General features: G+C 41.0%; 1 protein-coding gene across 5 annotated transcripts in view; it reads right to left on the reverse strand.

Annotated features, from left to right (window-relative positions):
- Nucleotides 1-12,229, reverse strand: part of auts2a (activator of transcription and developmental regulator AUTS2 a) — a 291,081-nt gene extending 278,852 nt beyond the window's left edge. For all 5 annotated transcript variants that reach the window (XM_041052062.1, XM_041052063.1, XM_041052060.1 and 2 more), the window contains exon 1: nt 11,894-12,229. In XM_041052062.1, coding sequence (XP_040907996.1) covers nt 11,894-12,172 — 279 coding nt within the window. In that variant the 5' untranslated portion in view covers nt 12,173-12,229. The remainder of the gene's footprint in view (nt 1-11,893) is intronic.
- Between the last annotated feature and the right edge of the window lie 3,816 nt (nt 12,230-16,045).

The following is a 16,045-nucleotide window of genomic DNA, read 5'->3' on the forward strand; positions in this document are numbered from 1 at the left end:
ATGGAAACAGTGGTGGGTTGGCTCGGTTTGAAAGAAGGATCAGAGAAGAGAGGGGGGGGGGATCAAAGGTTCGAAGCTGCAGGTTAGAGATCTCAATAGGGCTCTGTCCGCAAGTCCACAGGCCCCGTGCTGCAAAGACACACACACACACACACACATTCCTAACTGCAGTCTATTAGTATGCACTGTGCAGCTAAGCATGAAAAGGGTCTCCTCTCAAGTAGAAAAAAAAATCTGTCCAAATGCATCATCATGGGGGCCATTACACACAAAAGGGAGAGTATGACTACGGCCATGGCTCTACTTCAGAGATGGCATTTTACAATCAGCCTCCGCAAACATTTATCTTTTTTCCCCTCACATCTGTCACCGGAACCTGCCTGAATAAAGACGGAGATGGAATGGAAAAGAAAATGGCCTGGGCTCAGCGAGCTGGTGGCACACAGACCAGGGAAATGTATTTTTCTCAGCTGAGGAAAGTAAATTATATCAGGATGGTGATGTGATTTGCCTCTGCGCTAATACTTGGATAAAGATACACAGTGATGTCGTTTCGGGGCTATGTGCTACATTAACAAGTGTCAGGGAGACTTAGGTCTTAAAGAGGTGGAACCATTAATCCAATGTTCTTCAGCCACTCCCGGTGTGCCATTAGCCACAGATTAGCCCTTAATGTAGACATAAGCTGATGGAGGATTGGTGTGTAAATTGGTATTGGTTGTCATTTATAAATCACAGCAACAACAGCACTACTGCCTGTAAACAAATACCTTCCTCCTTCCTGACCTCAGACAAATCAAATTGTCTATTGTATATTGTTGTATAATGTTGAACTAAACACAAATTTAATTGCAAAATGTCTGCACAGAGTTTGGATGAGTGCGATCATCCCCCACCTTGCTCCAGCATCCCACGGCCTCATTCCTTCTGCCTCTATGTCAACTCCAAACATTGATGTTGCTTGTTGCACATTTCCCCTGCTGCCGAGCTATTTGTTTTGCCTGAGTTCATACGAACGCGCCGGTGTCAGTTTCTCCCTCAACGAGTGAGACGAGGGTGTCGGCAGCGGGTACGTGACTCAAGTGCTTGTGAACTGAACCGCGTAACATGACATCAATCAAATCCCTTGTATTTCATGTGATGTGTCTAGATACAATATAGCACGGTTCCATTTAAAAAACAGCTCTGTGAGCTATATATGATGACATTAGACTTCTTCCTTGAACAGACTGCTTCCTTCCTTTACTGTTCTTCTTCAGATCAAACATTTAACACAAATGTTAACTTGTGCTTCCCCTGTTGCTGTGTGTGCCTGAATGTACCTGTAAACACCTCCTGCTTTGGACCATCAGATGTTAAAAACACCTTGGGTGGATCTACAGCTGGATTCTATGCTCTTGTGTGTATTTGCAGTGCAGTCACCCAGGACACATGTTGGTGACAGATGGAAGGGCTGTCAAAGTACCAAGTGGGGCAGGAAAGCAACAAATCTGCAGGGAGATTCAACAGCTGAGTTGTAAAGTATGTAACATGGCTCTGCAATGCAGACAAAGTACATTTAACCAATTAATCTGCATCTGTGGTGAAAATGTCCCCCATCAGTGCAGGCCGTGGAGCACCAAGACAGAACAGCCGCTTGAGCGCTCCATTAGACAGCCAAGACACTGAATGTACACTGGTAGGAAATCAATGAGGCTTTAAACAGGGCCCTGGCTCAGTTCATGTCCCAGTGAAAGACCTCCTCATCCGCTAAAATAACTGCACACTCACAGAGGAAAGTCAACACAATTACACAATTTGACGAGTATCTAAAGGTTAGTGTACACACGTGAGAGTTGTTAGAATCCAGAAATCCCAAAATAACACATAATCTCTCTAAACTTTTTTTTAATGAACACCCTGAGATGACAGCTCACTTCATTATTTTGTCAGTCACTGGGCTGTCACAGCACATTAAAACACGCCATACATCACTCTCTGACACTTCCAAAATGCATGTGTGGAAAGTGGAAAATTATTTAAAAGGATGAAAAAAAAACAGTATTATTCACTAGACAGAATTATCTGTGAAGGCAGCCTGTAACAAGGGGAGCCATAGCAAAAAAAAAAAAAAAGACTACTCTCTGAAGGTGTCCTTGTTCATCAAACTGCATTCTCTCAGGAACAAAGCTTTAGGAAAACCTGGCTTGATACTTATGTGTCTTAATTGCTTGAAATGCAATGTTTTCTTTTTTACATTCTTTTGGAAACAAGCTGTCAATACATTTGATTTCACATTAGCCTCTTTCTTACAATGAAGCAGCAATCAATGTGTTCTTCTCTGCCTGCACTTACAAGTCCTCCTCCAGGCAGACTTCTGCAGGCTGTGCCAAAGAAAATCAATTGTTTTTGAAATGCTGGAAGGCCGACAGCATCATCCCACGAACAGCATACAAGAGGAGGAAAACGCCAGACTGTTAAACCGCAATTTATCATCTTCATTTGGCCATGTGAGAGGAACACCCGTTGTTGACTTAATTACCACAGCTGATCCTGGTCGCTAAGGCCAGAGACCTGTTCTTTAAGACCAGCTCCGCTTTAAATGCCAATAGTTGTTAATTAGCCAGCCATTATTGGTTACTGGAAGGTCTGACAATTGATCAATGAAGCTATCATTGTGTTGTTGAACTCCTCACTCCGTACCACCTCCACCTTCCACCCATGTGCTCTGATGACTCAGCTTAAACCGTGAGCTGTGATGCTCCACCATGCCCCAGTTTGAATGTGTCACATCTCCACGGCCAGTGTGGGTGTTACAGATGGGTGTGAAGCTGGTGCCTAAAATTAAATAACCGTTGGGCGCAGCAGAAATCATAAATAGAAACTGGCACTTAATTGGAACCAAAGAGGTCCTGGTGGAGCATCGGCGGTGATGAAATGAAATGTAAACAGCAGGAACAGCACCGGCAGGATTTCCACAGCTCTTATGAAAACATTTCTCCTCCAGCAGACACATGGTTTATACAGATCCCTCTTATGGACTTTTTGTCAGTACGATATGAAGCCCGAAGTGAAAGGTTTTAAAGCTCTTTGTAATCGATTGACTATCTCCTCGCTCTCTGGTGGTCAGCAGCTAGCAGTCTGCAGTTAGACATGACAAATCCAGTGCTAGCGCGCAGACTGATGCAATATGTATTACACAAGCCAAAAACTGGTTTAGCACATATGTTTGGTGTTTTGTTTTTTTTTCCTTGGCCACTGTAGGCTGCAAAAGAATGGAATTTGTCAGGAAAGTGTGCTCCAGGAGAAACTGACAGCCCTCTCAGTAATGGACAGTTTCCATGTCTGTAAGCTCCAAATGTCCACCAGAAGCTGCATCTTATATGCAGCCCAACCAGTGATGGATTTTTGATGCAGAACATTCACACAACAAAATGCAAAAAAAAAAAGTATATGTTATATGTGTATATGAATATGTATATAAAAGTGTCTATGTGCCTTTTAAGATAAACAATCTTGTCATGGACCCTGGAGCTGGACACTTTACAGTGTAAATATCAATTTATCAGTGGTCTAAGTTGGACATGTTATGAAATGGAGACACTGTTTCTAAATTACCTCAGAACTATCTTGGTATTTCTGTGCTGCAATTTCTTTTCAGCCGACATGTTCACCAGTACTAATATATCTGTAATAACCTGTTCTCAGCTGATGTATCGGTCTAGCTCTAATCTAAAGCCAAATTTAGGCAAATTAGGACAACCAGAGTCATTAGGAACCATCCTCTGGGGGACCATAAATTATCATACCCAATATAATCTGGCAATTTGTTAAGAAACAGACCAACCAACTAAACAAGCAGCTGAACAACCAGGTCACTAAGTCACAAAATTGCCATCCTTAAGCTTCAGAGCTAACTGAGTAATAGGCAATCACATCATGAAAATTCATGAAAAATAATTTTAGGAGTAACTTCAAAACTGTAATTGAAATATCTAATTTGTCAAAAAGAAAAAAAAAACATATTTTTCCAGAAATGTACAACCCTGTTACCTCAAATACAATTCATAATTTTAGCAGAAACTTAAAAACATCTGAGATTAAGGGATTAATGTAACGTAAGTAATGAAGTGAACTGCTCTAGACTGCAAGTCCCAAACTGCTTGTGTCAGCTCTGCGCGTCCATCCCAATACCAGGCTGCTTTCCCAGTTTCCCCCATATGTGGTGTTATGCAGTTATGTGCCCAGTTCCATTCTGTTCACTTTGTGCATTAGGTGAATCTGTTGTCTTCTTTTTTTTATGGCATGTAGCAAATTAAGTTAGAGAGGGAAATTATTTAGAGGAACAACAAAACCTGCAGGAGCTCTGTGGGGCATTGTGAATTAAGAAGTCTTTCCAGACCTTTAAATGCGAAATCAGAGTAGAACAGACACTGCAAATGTACTAATTTACACAGTATTGCTTTTGTGCTGTTCACCGTATTATCACGGGCAGTCAATCATGTAATAGACTGCTGTTAACCTGCTGAGCAAGAAGATGAGATGTTGTTATTGGAGTTAAAAAAAAAAAAAAAAAACAGGAGTCAGTCTAGCCTTTAGGGCAATGTTAGAGAAGTGAGAGGCTGAAAAAGTAAAGGGTGTGATTGGACAGGAGCCTGATCAAGACTGTATGTATATATGTGGGTGGTCATGTGACCCGGAGCAAGGTGGCTGCTTGAGATTTTGTTCCGCTCCAGGCTGCGAATAAATTCTTAACTTTCTACAACTTGAAACTGTTTGGTAAACTCTCCTTGACAGATGCCTAAACACCAACGCAACTTAACTGTTTTTTTGTTTTTTTTTTAAATCAATTGGTCTACACAGTGGAAGCTAGCTGGAGACTGAAAGCACCTGATCTGTCTGCTGAGGTTCAAAGTTGATTCTACCCTTTGAAAACAAGGTCTCTTTCCTTACTTTATTACACTTACCTTATTATACCTATAATAGTGCACAAGACCTTGATAAATTGTGGTGTACTCAAATTGATTTCACATTTTACCACAGTGCCTTTCCATACTCAGAACCCTGTGTTATGCTTTTAACATTTTTGATTTTATTTCAAGGTCTTACCTATTTTTGTACCAACTCGCCGTGTGTATTTCATTTTTGAGAAACATCTGGTAAAAAGTTTATGTTCAGGTTCAAGTACAACTCAGGAACTGTATTATTTATTATCATTTTAGGCAGACATACAGTGGTTCCCAATACTTAGCCTGGAGTTTGGATATTGTCTCGAGTGTCTAAGCTGTTACTGCGGTCTGTCTGTTAAGTTAGGATCTGTCTATGTTCAGTATGATTGGTGACTTCATTTTGTTCATTACTCTTTTGTTTGGGGAAAAGACAGGGGAGGGCCAGCGCTGCAAATGTGACTTCCTGTGCTTTACTTTTGTAAAGCACTGTGTTTGGGTCATTTAAGCTCACTGGGTCATTTAAGCTTAAGGGATTGGCCACGTAATTAAAAAGATTCTAATGCATCTGAAAAACAAAAATCAGACAAGAAACTAGATTATCTGATAAAGACCGTTTGAAGCTAAAGAGAGACTGGGTCAGCTGAGTTCACTTCTCTTCTGGTTAACAGAATAAAAGAGGCACAGCCCGTCTTCATAAATAAGAGGAGATTCATCCAGATCACAAGCTCGAGCCTTAAAGAACACATGACTATCCTTACTGTCCCAAATATTATGACTCACCCCACTTCATATCACAAATGACTTTAAAGTTTAAACATTACTGCAGAGGCTCGAGCTTCTTAGCTGGTGATTTTAATTGCATAATGAATGCCTCTTTGGATAAATCGTCCTCCACAAATATATCAAATCCACAGTCATATGTCCTTAATCTTTGCTCAGATACATGGTGACAGATAAATCCTAAAGTGAGAGACTATACATTTTATTCCCATTCTCACAACTCATACTCTGGAGTATTTCTTCATCCCCAAACAGGTTTTTACAAGCAGTCCAGGCTCACCATATAGACTTTACAGTCACAACTCAGTGCGTGTGCATACTGATCCAGCTTTCAACAACCCTAGAAATATGACTTCACATTAGACTGACCCTTTTTGTGCCTTTGTCCAGAATAATAATAACAATAATATTATTATCTATAACACACTACTGATTTGGAGAGATGTGAGAAAAAATTTAAATATTCACTCTGTTGTTTGTGTTCAGTCTCCCCTGGCATTGAATCCTGATCTTTCACTACAGATCAGGAGTATGGGTCTGATGGGGTGGGTTTCCAAAGGCCTATCAGATTTTCCAGGCCTGTTGATCTCCGACTCTTTAAAGTTGTTAGAGTAAATTAGAACTGAGTTTAATATTCCTCTTTAAGGTTGTCTTCAAACATCTCCAAAACCGTCACGTTGCAGAATCTCTTTTAAAGAAGAACAGGATCTGATTGAGACTGCTGGAACTGGAAAATGCCATGGTCTCGGCCAAATCTCTCAAAGGAATAATTTCAGAGATTTATGCTCTATTGCTGTACTCGGATTCCTAAGCTTATGATTCCCTGAAGCCGCTGAACGTGATCTTGGGGGGGGGGGGGGGGGGGGGGTAACATTTAGTTCTGCAGATTTGATAAAGATTTGCAATGGGCTCTTTCCAAACTGTGCTTCAATTCCTATGCACAAACAAAACTTTAAATTTTTGCGTAGGGCTTTTTTTTCTCCACACCTAATCCGCTCCAGAAAATGTTCTGCAACAGCTCAAACCTGTTATAAATGTATAGGCCTTTTCTGTTTTGTATTTTTTCCCTCTAGGGTGTGTATGTGCTAAATTTAAAAATCAGTTAAAAAAAAAAACTCTGCGTATGTCTGTGTGTGGTACAAAGATATAGACATCTAAGACCCGTAATTATGAGGAAAGAATGGAGCAGCAGGTTAACTAAGGCAACATTTTTAAATCAATTCTGGTCAGTGGGGGCATGCTGAGGTTAAGGACCCCTTTCAAGTGAAATGGGTGAAACACAGCAAAGGTTTTAGAGGAGAAGGCACTCAATAATTTAGTAATCTTTTCAAGTGCATTATGTCTTTGTAATTTCTTGCTCAATTTAAAGTGGAAAGAGTGAAGGTTTGAGATTCAGAGACATAAAAATTGGAAAAGGGAAACAACAGTGAACAAATGGTCAGTAGTCTATTGGGTACTGTATTTCTACTTCTACATCTATTGTGCCTATTGTGCTACATTATTATTTTTTTTAACAATTAAGAAACACAATATCAATGTATCAATACAATAAATCTATCTATATCTATCTCTATGTATCCTTTTAACTAAGGGTATGAGACTGCATAGCATTGCTCCACTTAGTAAAAGAAAACTGAAATGCCTTAGCTTTAGACCTCGACTTGCATTTGTCTGATAATTTGAAAAGACCAACTGCTCATAAAACTATGTTTTCACTTTGTGTTCACATTTTCAGTTTCATCTAAGTAGGAGTGGCCTTATTTGAGATTTACTCAACAAGGGAGAAAGCTTTTCCTGGAAATGGTGGCTTTTACAAGGGGCTTTATGAAACTATACAATCATCAAACTGCACCGTGTGTATTTTAGAAGCACATCCTGCATCCTGCATACATGGGAAGCAAATCGTTGTCATATTAAGACTTGGCTGTAGGTGAAGACTGTCTGAGATCATGCAGAGCAGCAAAACAACAAAGAAGAAACAGACCAGCAGTAATATGCTTTCTCACTGGCTACCTCCAGCTGATGGTCAAGTTTTATTCCTACAGCTAATTCCTCTTTAACAATTCCTAACAATAGTCCAACAACTTCACTCCAACAACACCAACAAACAGCCCAGTAATCAAAACAGCGATATGTCGTACAACATCTACCAAAAGCCAATTGAGTGTCTCGAGAGTCTCATCATGGACGCCTCAGCCCTGAGACTGCAAAAGAGAAATGCAAAGCTAAGATATCAGCGTGCACATGAAAAGCAGGCCTGGGAGCAGTGTTGCTCCAGCACTGTGGTGACAGATGGAGAGCACTTGCATATACCTCCAGGGGTCTGACCTCATCAGAATTTAACTTTACCCAGACAGAAAAAGAGCCACTGGTGCTGTGATATGCTTGTGCACACTTCCACGTAAACACTGCATAAAGTCTTTTTAACATGGTGCGGTTGAAATAAAGAGGTAAACAACTCATAACTGCAAAGAAAGGTTGTATAACTGAAAAGGAAAAGATCGACACGATTGGACAAATACAACACACCAGAACAAGAGAAGCAGGAGAACATTGAAATATTACCCAAATAAGACACACTGGAGTGAGGAAACTGAAGTGTAATCGTCATGAAAATGATACTGAAGAACACTGAATAAATAGAAATCCAATTATTTAAGCTATGGAGACAGTGAAATGTAAGAAAAATAACTCTAAGACTTTAAGAGGTCTTATCCATTATTGAAGATTGTAGAGAAGAAAAACATCTCTCCAACTACCATAAAAAATCTGAGCGGGTGGATATGATGTGACTTTCTGATAAATGATCAGTTTGAAATGCTACTCACTAAATTCAATAAAATTTTTCGATTCCCTTTAACCTTAATTTCACCCAGCACAGATTTTTATCTGTTTGGGAAACTCTCTGACTCAGCCTCAGTCATAATCATAACACGCTCACACCAGAGAGCTGCTAAGTAAAACATCTTTTCTATCACCGGCCTGTGAACAGCTATAATGAAAGTACACGGGGGGGGGGGGGGTCACTTGGGTGGGGTCTCATTCTCACTGCAGGCCTACATTTCCAAGACCGATCCAGATGTTTGAACCACTGACCCTTTCAGTCACGAGCCTGACACTGCAGCGTTTAGAAACCACTCAGTAGGTCAGCAGATCCATGCTGTTCTCTTTAAGGCTGAAACTGTCAGTTGGTTAACCGATTAGTTGATAGAAGATTTGTGAGACTAACTTGACTAAAGGAGTCTGACCTTATACTGGACTAGTTTTTGTTTACTGATCAGTTCTTGTGTCAACTGATTTATTTCTTTAATGTGAAAATGCAGATGGAGGCTGTGGGACTCTTCAGCCCTGAGTAGTGTCTTTATCACAGTTTTGTGTCATTTATTTAATGCTGTACCACAAACTAAATTCCATTCACCTCCATTTTACTGGTGTTATTTCATCGACAGTTTTCTCAATTAGAATTTAACTACCCCAATGCCCACGTACCACCAGGAAGAAGCCAGAACGTTTTCATTTTTATTTCATCTCAGTAAAGAACTAAGTCCCAAAATCATATTGTAAAACAAGACCCAAAATATATAAGCCTTTACTCAGTGTCAGTCAGTGGCAAACAATTTTTCTTGCGTTGAATATTTGGTTTAAGAAACACTGAACTGGCTGCAATAATGACGCCGCTGCAAATATTGTCGCATTTAAGCAGCAAAACTAAAAACTCCTTGTAATAATCCAGTTAGCACGCCAGAAAAATATGATGATTCTCCAAAGAAAAATTCATTCTGACTTTTGCTGAAAATAAAAACGACAGCGACACCTTTGATGGCACTGGACTCATTCTGAACACAGCTGCTTCGTACCCAATGATTTCACTGTTCAGACTGTGACTCTGTGTGCATCAGCTTAACTGTTTACTGGCTGGCTTACAGGCTACCATAAGATCACGCTGCTGTGCCACTGGCATTAACTGCACACTGCACCTCTCTCAATCTGAACACAGGTATTAATAAAACAGAATTACAAATTACAACTTGTGTTGAAAACTTGTGTTGTTGTGAGGAATTCAAAAGGATTCAGATTAGATAAGTGGATTCAGATTCAATAAAATGCTATGGACCCCCCATCCCTGGAAGTGACTACAGCAGGTCGGCAACATGGCAGAGGTAGCGTGGTGGGACACAGTACAACAAACTGCTATATTCTAAGCTCTCCAGCAACTGTAGGAAGTATTGCAATTCCATATTGCCATCTCCTTTCAACTCCCTGTGAGACGATACTGCATTAACAAACTCTGTCACATTCACACAAAACAAACACCAGTGTGCATATTTGCACTCACACACAAACACAAGTATAATTGCTTTACTTGAACTCTCTGCGTTTTTATTACTCAGTAAACCGCTCTGTGACAAGACTGTTTTGCCTTCTAAATCACTGCAATCTGATATTAATCTAATTTGATACTGCAATATATTTTGATTTATTAGTCTGTTTTTCATTCAGCTGGTTGCAGTAACAGGCTGAACCAGTGTTGTGCAGGGTGATGAGATGTCACAATTATGTCTACTAATATACATAAAGCTGTAAATCTGTTACAGTCAGGCTTTCTAAAGCTACAGTTTCCATTTTCTGATAATTTCATTCACCGTTTGTAACTTAAACACAGGACTGAGCCACATGGCCAAAAATACCAATATATATGTTTTTGAATATTGATCAACTCTGAATGTAAACATAACATGTTTGTATACTGGTAAACTCCACAGGAAGTTCAAGTGGTATATTCAGTTTGAGACTAAATCCTAAATAAATCAGAAAGTTTGTTGTGGTTCTAAACTAGTTAATACTCTCCACAACCTACATGACACCTGAAACTTTGACAGTATGAATAAGAAAGTGAAATGGCTAAATGTTAATAAAAAAAGACAAACAACAGAGTTGAGGAATGAAAATGTAAAGAAAAGCTTTTAGATTCAGGATGTTTTTTTTTTTTTTACTTTAGTGTATGTACGTTGACCTTGCCAATTCGAGAGCTGCTGACTTTCCCATTTATCTCTGAGTTGCCATCTAACTAGATTCAAACTGTGGATAGCAGACTGATGCAGAAAACATCAGTGGAAAGAACAACAGAGAGAAGGTCAAACAAAACGAGGAGGAAATGAAACGACGTGCAAGCACAAAAGTCCATGACTGCTGCAAAGAGTAACCCTGAATAAAAATACAGAGGAAACATGACAATAAGACACTTAAGCTGTTAAAAGCATTGATGTGACTAACAAAAGGATACAGGGAGGACAAGTACTACTGTACATACAGTCTCCTTGAGATGGGTCACACCACTGAACAAGAGACTGATATCACACTGCATAAATTAGAAAGTCGGACTGTGCTATCCCAGGACACTCCTCAGTTTGACCTTTTGAAATTATTTTCACATTCCCCTGAAACAAGACTGGAGCAAACTCTATGCTACAAAAATAAAATCCATAAGATCCAATCCAATAATCCAATATAAAACAGAAACATATAGAATCTACACTAAGGAGGCACATGATGGCCTTCCACCTTACTGAGATACGTTCCCTTATTTTGGTACCCGTGTGTAAGGTATCATTATAGAGAAATGCAGCAGTTGTTTTTGTGTGTAAAAAAAAATGCTTGCTTGTGTAAGTCATAATTCAGAACTATATCGTTGGAAGGCAGCCTGTGCCCGGTTTGCATTCCAAGGAAAATGGATAGCCAGCGCACAATAAATTACTCCCTCACTGAATAAACTGTTGTAACATGGATCAAATTGCTTTTTCACTCCGAAGCGTACAAAAGGCACAACAGCCACTACAACCACAGCTGAACATCCCTCATCTGGTGTAAGGCTTTGCTGGAAAACTCTTGTGAAAACAAATCCAGAGCAGTACACACACAACAACAACAGCCTCTCAGTGATACAGATAGTAATCTCTGGCTGCAGCGCTACATTTAAAGCTACATCTGTTGAACTCCAGTTCACACAACAGCCAAATATGCAGGCGGGAGCCAAAACACCGGGCCAGCCCAGTCAGAGAGGAACTGAGCCGCACACAATAATAAACACATCTTTGCATAGCGTTAAGTGATTTTCAACACATGCACGCACACACACAAGGCTGGAGATGAGTGGAGGGGGCTTCCACCTGTGGTTCAGCACTTACCTCCAGAGCCTCCAGGGTCACAAACCCAGTGATGGAGAAGCCATCGATGATGTCCTCTTCAGCGGACGTAGACTCCTTTCGCTTCCTTCGTGGGGGTCGGGGGCGGGATGAGGAGGGCTCCCGCGCGCCCTCCTGCTCTGAGTCAGAGGAGAAGCGAAAGACGGAGCCCTTAACAACGCTGTTCCTTATCCCATTTGATCTCCTTTCCCGATTCCTCTCTGACCTTGACTTCCTCTTCTTGCGCAGGCCACTAGATCGAGGGCCATCCATGTCCTTCATAGGAAACCTCCAAATAAATGCTCCTCTTGCAGAGAATTAAACTCTTCAAAGGCCAAACACTGGCACTGCTCGACCTCCACTCGTGTGAAGAATCCCCTCGAGGAGAATCTCCGCAATATCCAAGCGAATGCTGTCAATGTATTAGATCCAGGGTAACCGTATAATATCCAACAGATGAAGCCTTTTACAGGTAATGCAAAACTGCATCGAGTCACTGAACCGAGCTAGGTTCCAAGCAAAGATCCCCAAAGGCAGTCCATCAAATCCTACGACAGAGGTGTAAAATGATCTATTAAACACGTTATCACCAAGCTGTCAATTCCGCCAGAGGAAAAGCTTTTCAAGTTAAAGCAAATGTCTGCTCAATGAACATGTCCCGCCATGGTGAGTTGAGCAGGTGACGCCACATCTTTCTTCTGCAGGAACCTACTCCTCTTACCCAAGGTCAGCAAACTCTCCCTCCTGCCAGATAAAGACAGAGAGAGCACGCATTTGCAACATGTTCACTCAGCAAGTTCAACTGTGCATTTAGTCAATGAGCCATTTTCCACAAGGTGCTGCAAACTATACAGGAGGTGCTTGCCATTCTACATAATACAAGATGAGTGTTTTATTACAGTGGCTACAGTCTTATCTGCTGAGTATACAGTGTTTTCTTACACTGCCGGGCCATTAAGCCCTGAGATGATTATGTGTTCTAAGTGCTCTTTTACTAGTGTCTCTGAAGCTTTTGCCAAGCTTGTAACCTAAACTGTGTTTTTAATGATTAAATTCCTCTAATTAATTATGTACCAGAATTTTTAACTCTGCTACTTGGTGTGTTGAGCATTTCAGCCTGAACCTGCTGTTGTTTGCGGTGTGGGCACCGCTAATTTTAAGCAACATAAAGAGAATGTATGCGACCTGTGAAAGTGTGGCAGTATCAGTAACATCCAGTACACCGGTCCAACAACAGTAATTACACTGACTGCTCGAGCCTGAAATAAAGCTATAATTAAGTCAAATGTTGTATATTAAGAGCAGTAACACACTGTCACACAATCTCTCCTCCCACTTTGGCTACTCTTATTTGTTTGCTAATTGCACTCATTTACATAACAAACTTCTATTCAGGTGCATATCAGAGAAACACACATCAACAGTCCATAATGACACGAGACAGGAAGTTTCAATGATTTCACGTTGTGTAAAATCTTCACTGTCAATCTGCTCACATACAGAGGGTCAGCTGTTCATCAACAAATTCAACATGACAGTCCCCTCTCAATTCACCATTCTTTTCTATCACCTTGCACCTAACATCACTCACATACTCTACACATGATAAACGAATTACACTGCTCTCTCAAGAATGAAAGCAGGACCAACTGAACAGGAAGACGTCCTTGAGGTTTTACGCACGCCATTCAGAAATGAAGACAAACGTCAAGACCCTCTGATAATGCTATCCTGCACTTCACTATAGAGCTCCGGGGGCATACCTTCACTGTCTGACACTGAAGGTATGTGTCTGCTTTATGATATTAGGATGCAACATTCAACAGCTTGCAGTCTTATTCTGGAGCATTCTCAAGGCATAGCCTACAGTCTAGGCCTGAAGCCACTGAAAGTCACTCTGGCACTGTAGTCTAAAACACATATGGCTCCTCTATGTGTCCAGAATACCAACGCTCATCCATTACATCACACAAATGGTTTTCTACGTGGAAGAAAACTGAATCAACAAACTGCAGGCTCTCGTGAAGCCTTTCTCTGAGTAATCATACCTAAAAAAAAAAAAAAAAAATGCTGCTGGACATTTCAAACCCTTTTCTGCATCACCAAACAAACCAAAGCCAATCTGTCACAGTCAACCACCACCTTCAACTTTACATTGTCTCCTTGGACACAGGTTGTCATGTTATACAGCTCATCTGGATTCTGAAGCATGTAGTCCCCAAATGCTCTGCTCCACCATGCAAAGTGACAAATGAACAGCATGCACAACTGAACATGTAAACACGTACAATTATGACCATTTTCCAAAAATAAAAATGGGCTTGGAATCACATGGATACATAACAAAGGTACATCCAACAAGCAAGAATGCCAACATTTAAGTATGCAGCATCCATTCACAAATATTCCTTCCATGCAGATGTTCTGCCTTCTAACAACCCCCCCCACCAAAAAAGCCAGTCCACTCCTACAGTAACGGTCCTAAACGGGTTTTTTTTTTTTTTCCTAGTACCTATGCCTTTAACCTGATGCCCCGTGCCAGCACTCCTCTAATGACACACATACACTGCACAAATAGCTTCCAAAATATCGCTTATCTGGAGAAACTGTGTTCTCGCACTCGCCCTGGCTTCTCTAGCTCAGTAAAAGACTCTTTCCCTTGTCTTCGCTCACAGTCCCTTTTTGTCTGCCTGTGCTGTCAGTAGAGATCTCAGGCTCTGTAATCCAGTCCAGCCCACAACAGCAGCAGCGGACTGGCACTGCCTCCTGCTCCGGCTTTCCAAGCTTCATTTTCCACTATAAGACACACAACAAAAGCAAGCCTCTCTCTCTCTCTCTCTCTTTTTTTTTTCTTTGCTCCAAGACACGTCATGCAAAACCAAGAAATGCAAACCCTTGCGAGTGGGGAGGGACCGTCCGGACAAGTTGCAGGCCTTCGGTCACTATTAAAAAGATAAAGCGCAAGAAGGTTTGGAGCTGACAAAATAAATCCCGCAAAGGAAAACCATAGGGTATCTCCTCCTGCTCTCCCCAGATCCGAGCTTCAGGATCCCGGAGAAGAGGGACCGGGGCGCAGTGATACGGCGATGCCGCAGTGCCGCTTTACAGGCTACGCGCTTCCTCCTCGGCGCAAATAGTGCGGTCTCCTGACATTTAGCGGGCTGCGAGTTACAACAAAGAGACGGAATAACCACTGAGTCTCAAGCCAGATAAAAGGATTTTTTTTTTTTTTTTTTTTTGGTCTGCGGAATAAATTTCACGTTTTCTCTGTGCCAGACATTTTATGGTAAAAGTCTCTCTGAATACAAGGAGGTGTAGAAGTATCAAGTGACAGTTGTGTACATCAGATGAACGGTAATTGTGAATAAAATACTCTGAGGTAGTGGATGGTCATTACTTTATGTACCTCAGCTGTACCAGAAATGCTGTTTGCAGCCTGTGACAAGACATATATATATGTATTAGCATAAGCACGGAAACAAACAGTAAACAGAAAAGTATGCCGGACACGATATACTGCACTGAACTGGTGAATAAATATTATTATCATTATTATTTCCACAAGGAGACAAATTAGCCAGAACCATGCCATTCATTTCTATGTGAACATATTTCATAGCCTATATGCACTAACTCAGGTGTCAAAGACTGGCTCAGGAAAGCAACTGTAAGCTTTTGCATCAGAGGCGCCCAGGGCCAAATAACTTATCTCTCCATTCAACAAACACAGAGACATTTGACCTTAGCGTAACGTAGCCATGAATAATAAAACAGCAAATAAGTGTAGTATTTTAAGTGTCTCCATTTGACATTTGAAGAAAAGATTTACCTTGGACGGCTGCTTGTCTGCACTGAGTTTTTAGTCCCACGGTCTCTGGCAATCAGACAATTACTTGCACCTGTGGGCCCCAGGGTTAAACATGTCAGTGCTTTAGCAGTGCCCAGTTTGCAACAACAGAGTACATCAAAGAAATACAGGCTATTCTATGCTAGATACAGTGATTGATCTGAAAAAGCTTCACACTTGAGCCAGGCAGTAACCATAAAGTAAGGGTTGAGCTGCTCATTCATTACCGCTGCATGATTTATTATATTGATATTGTGCTGCCCTTGAGAGGGAAACACGATTATGTAAGAGTGCAGTTATTCAAAATC

The sequence above is a fragment of the Toxotes jaculatrix genome, chromosome 12 (assembly GCF_017976425.1).
Source record: "Toxotes jaculatrix isolate fToxJac2 chromosome 12, fToxJac2.pri, whole genome shotgun sequence".
Lineage (NCBI taxonomy): Eukaryota > Metazoa > Chordata > Actinopteri > Toxotidae > Toxotes > Toxotes jaculatrix.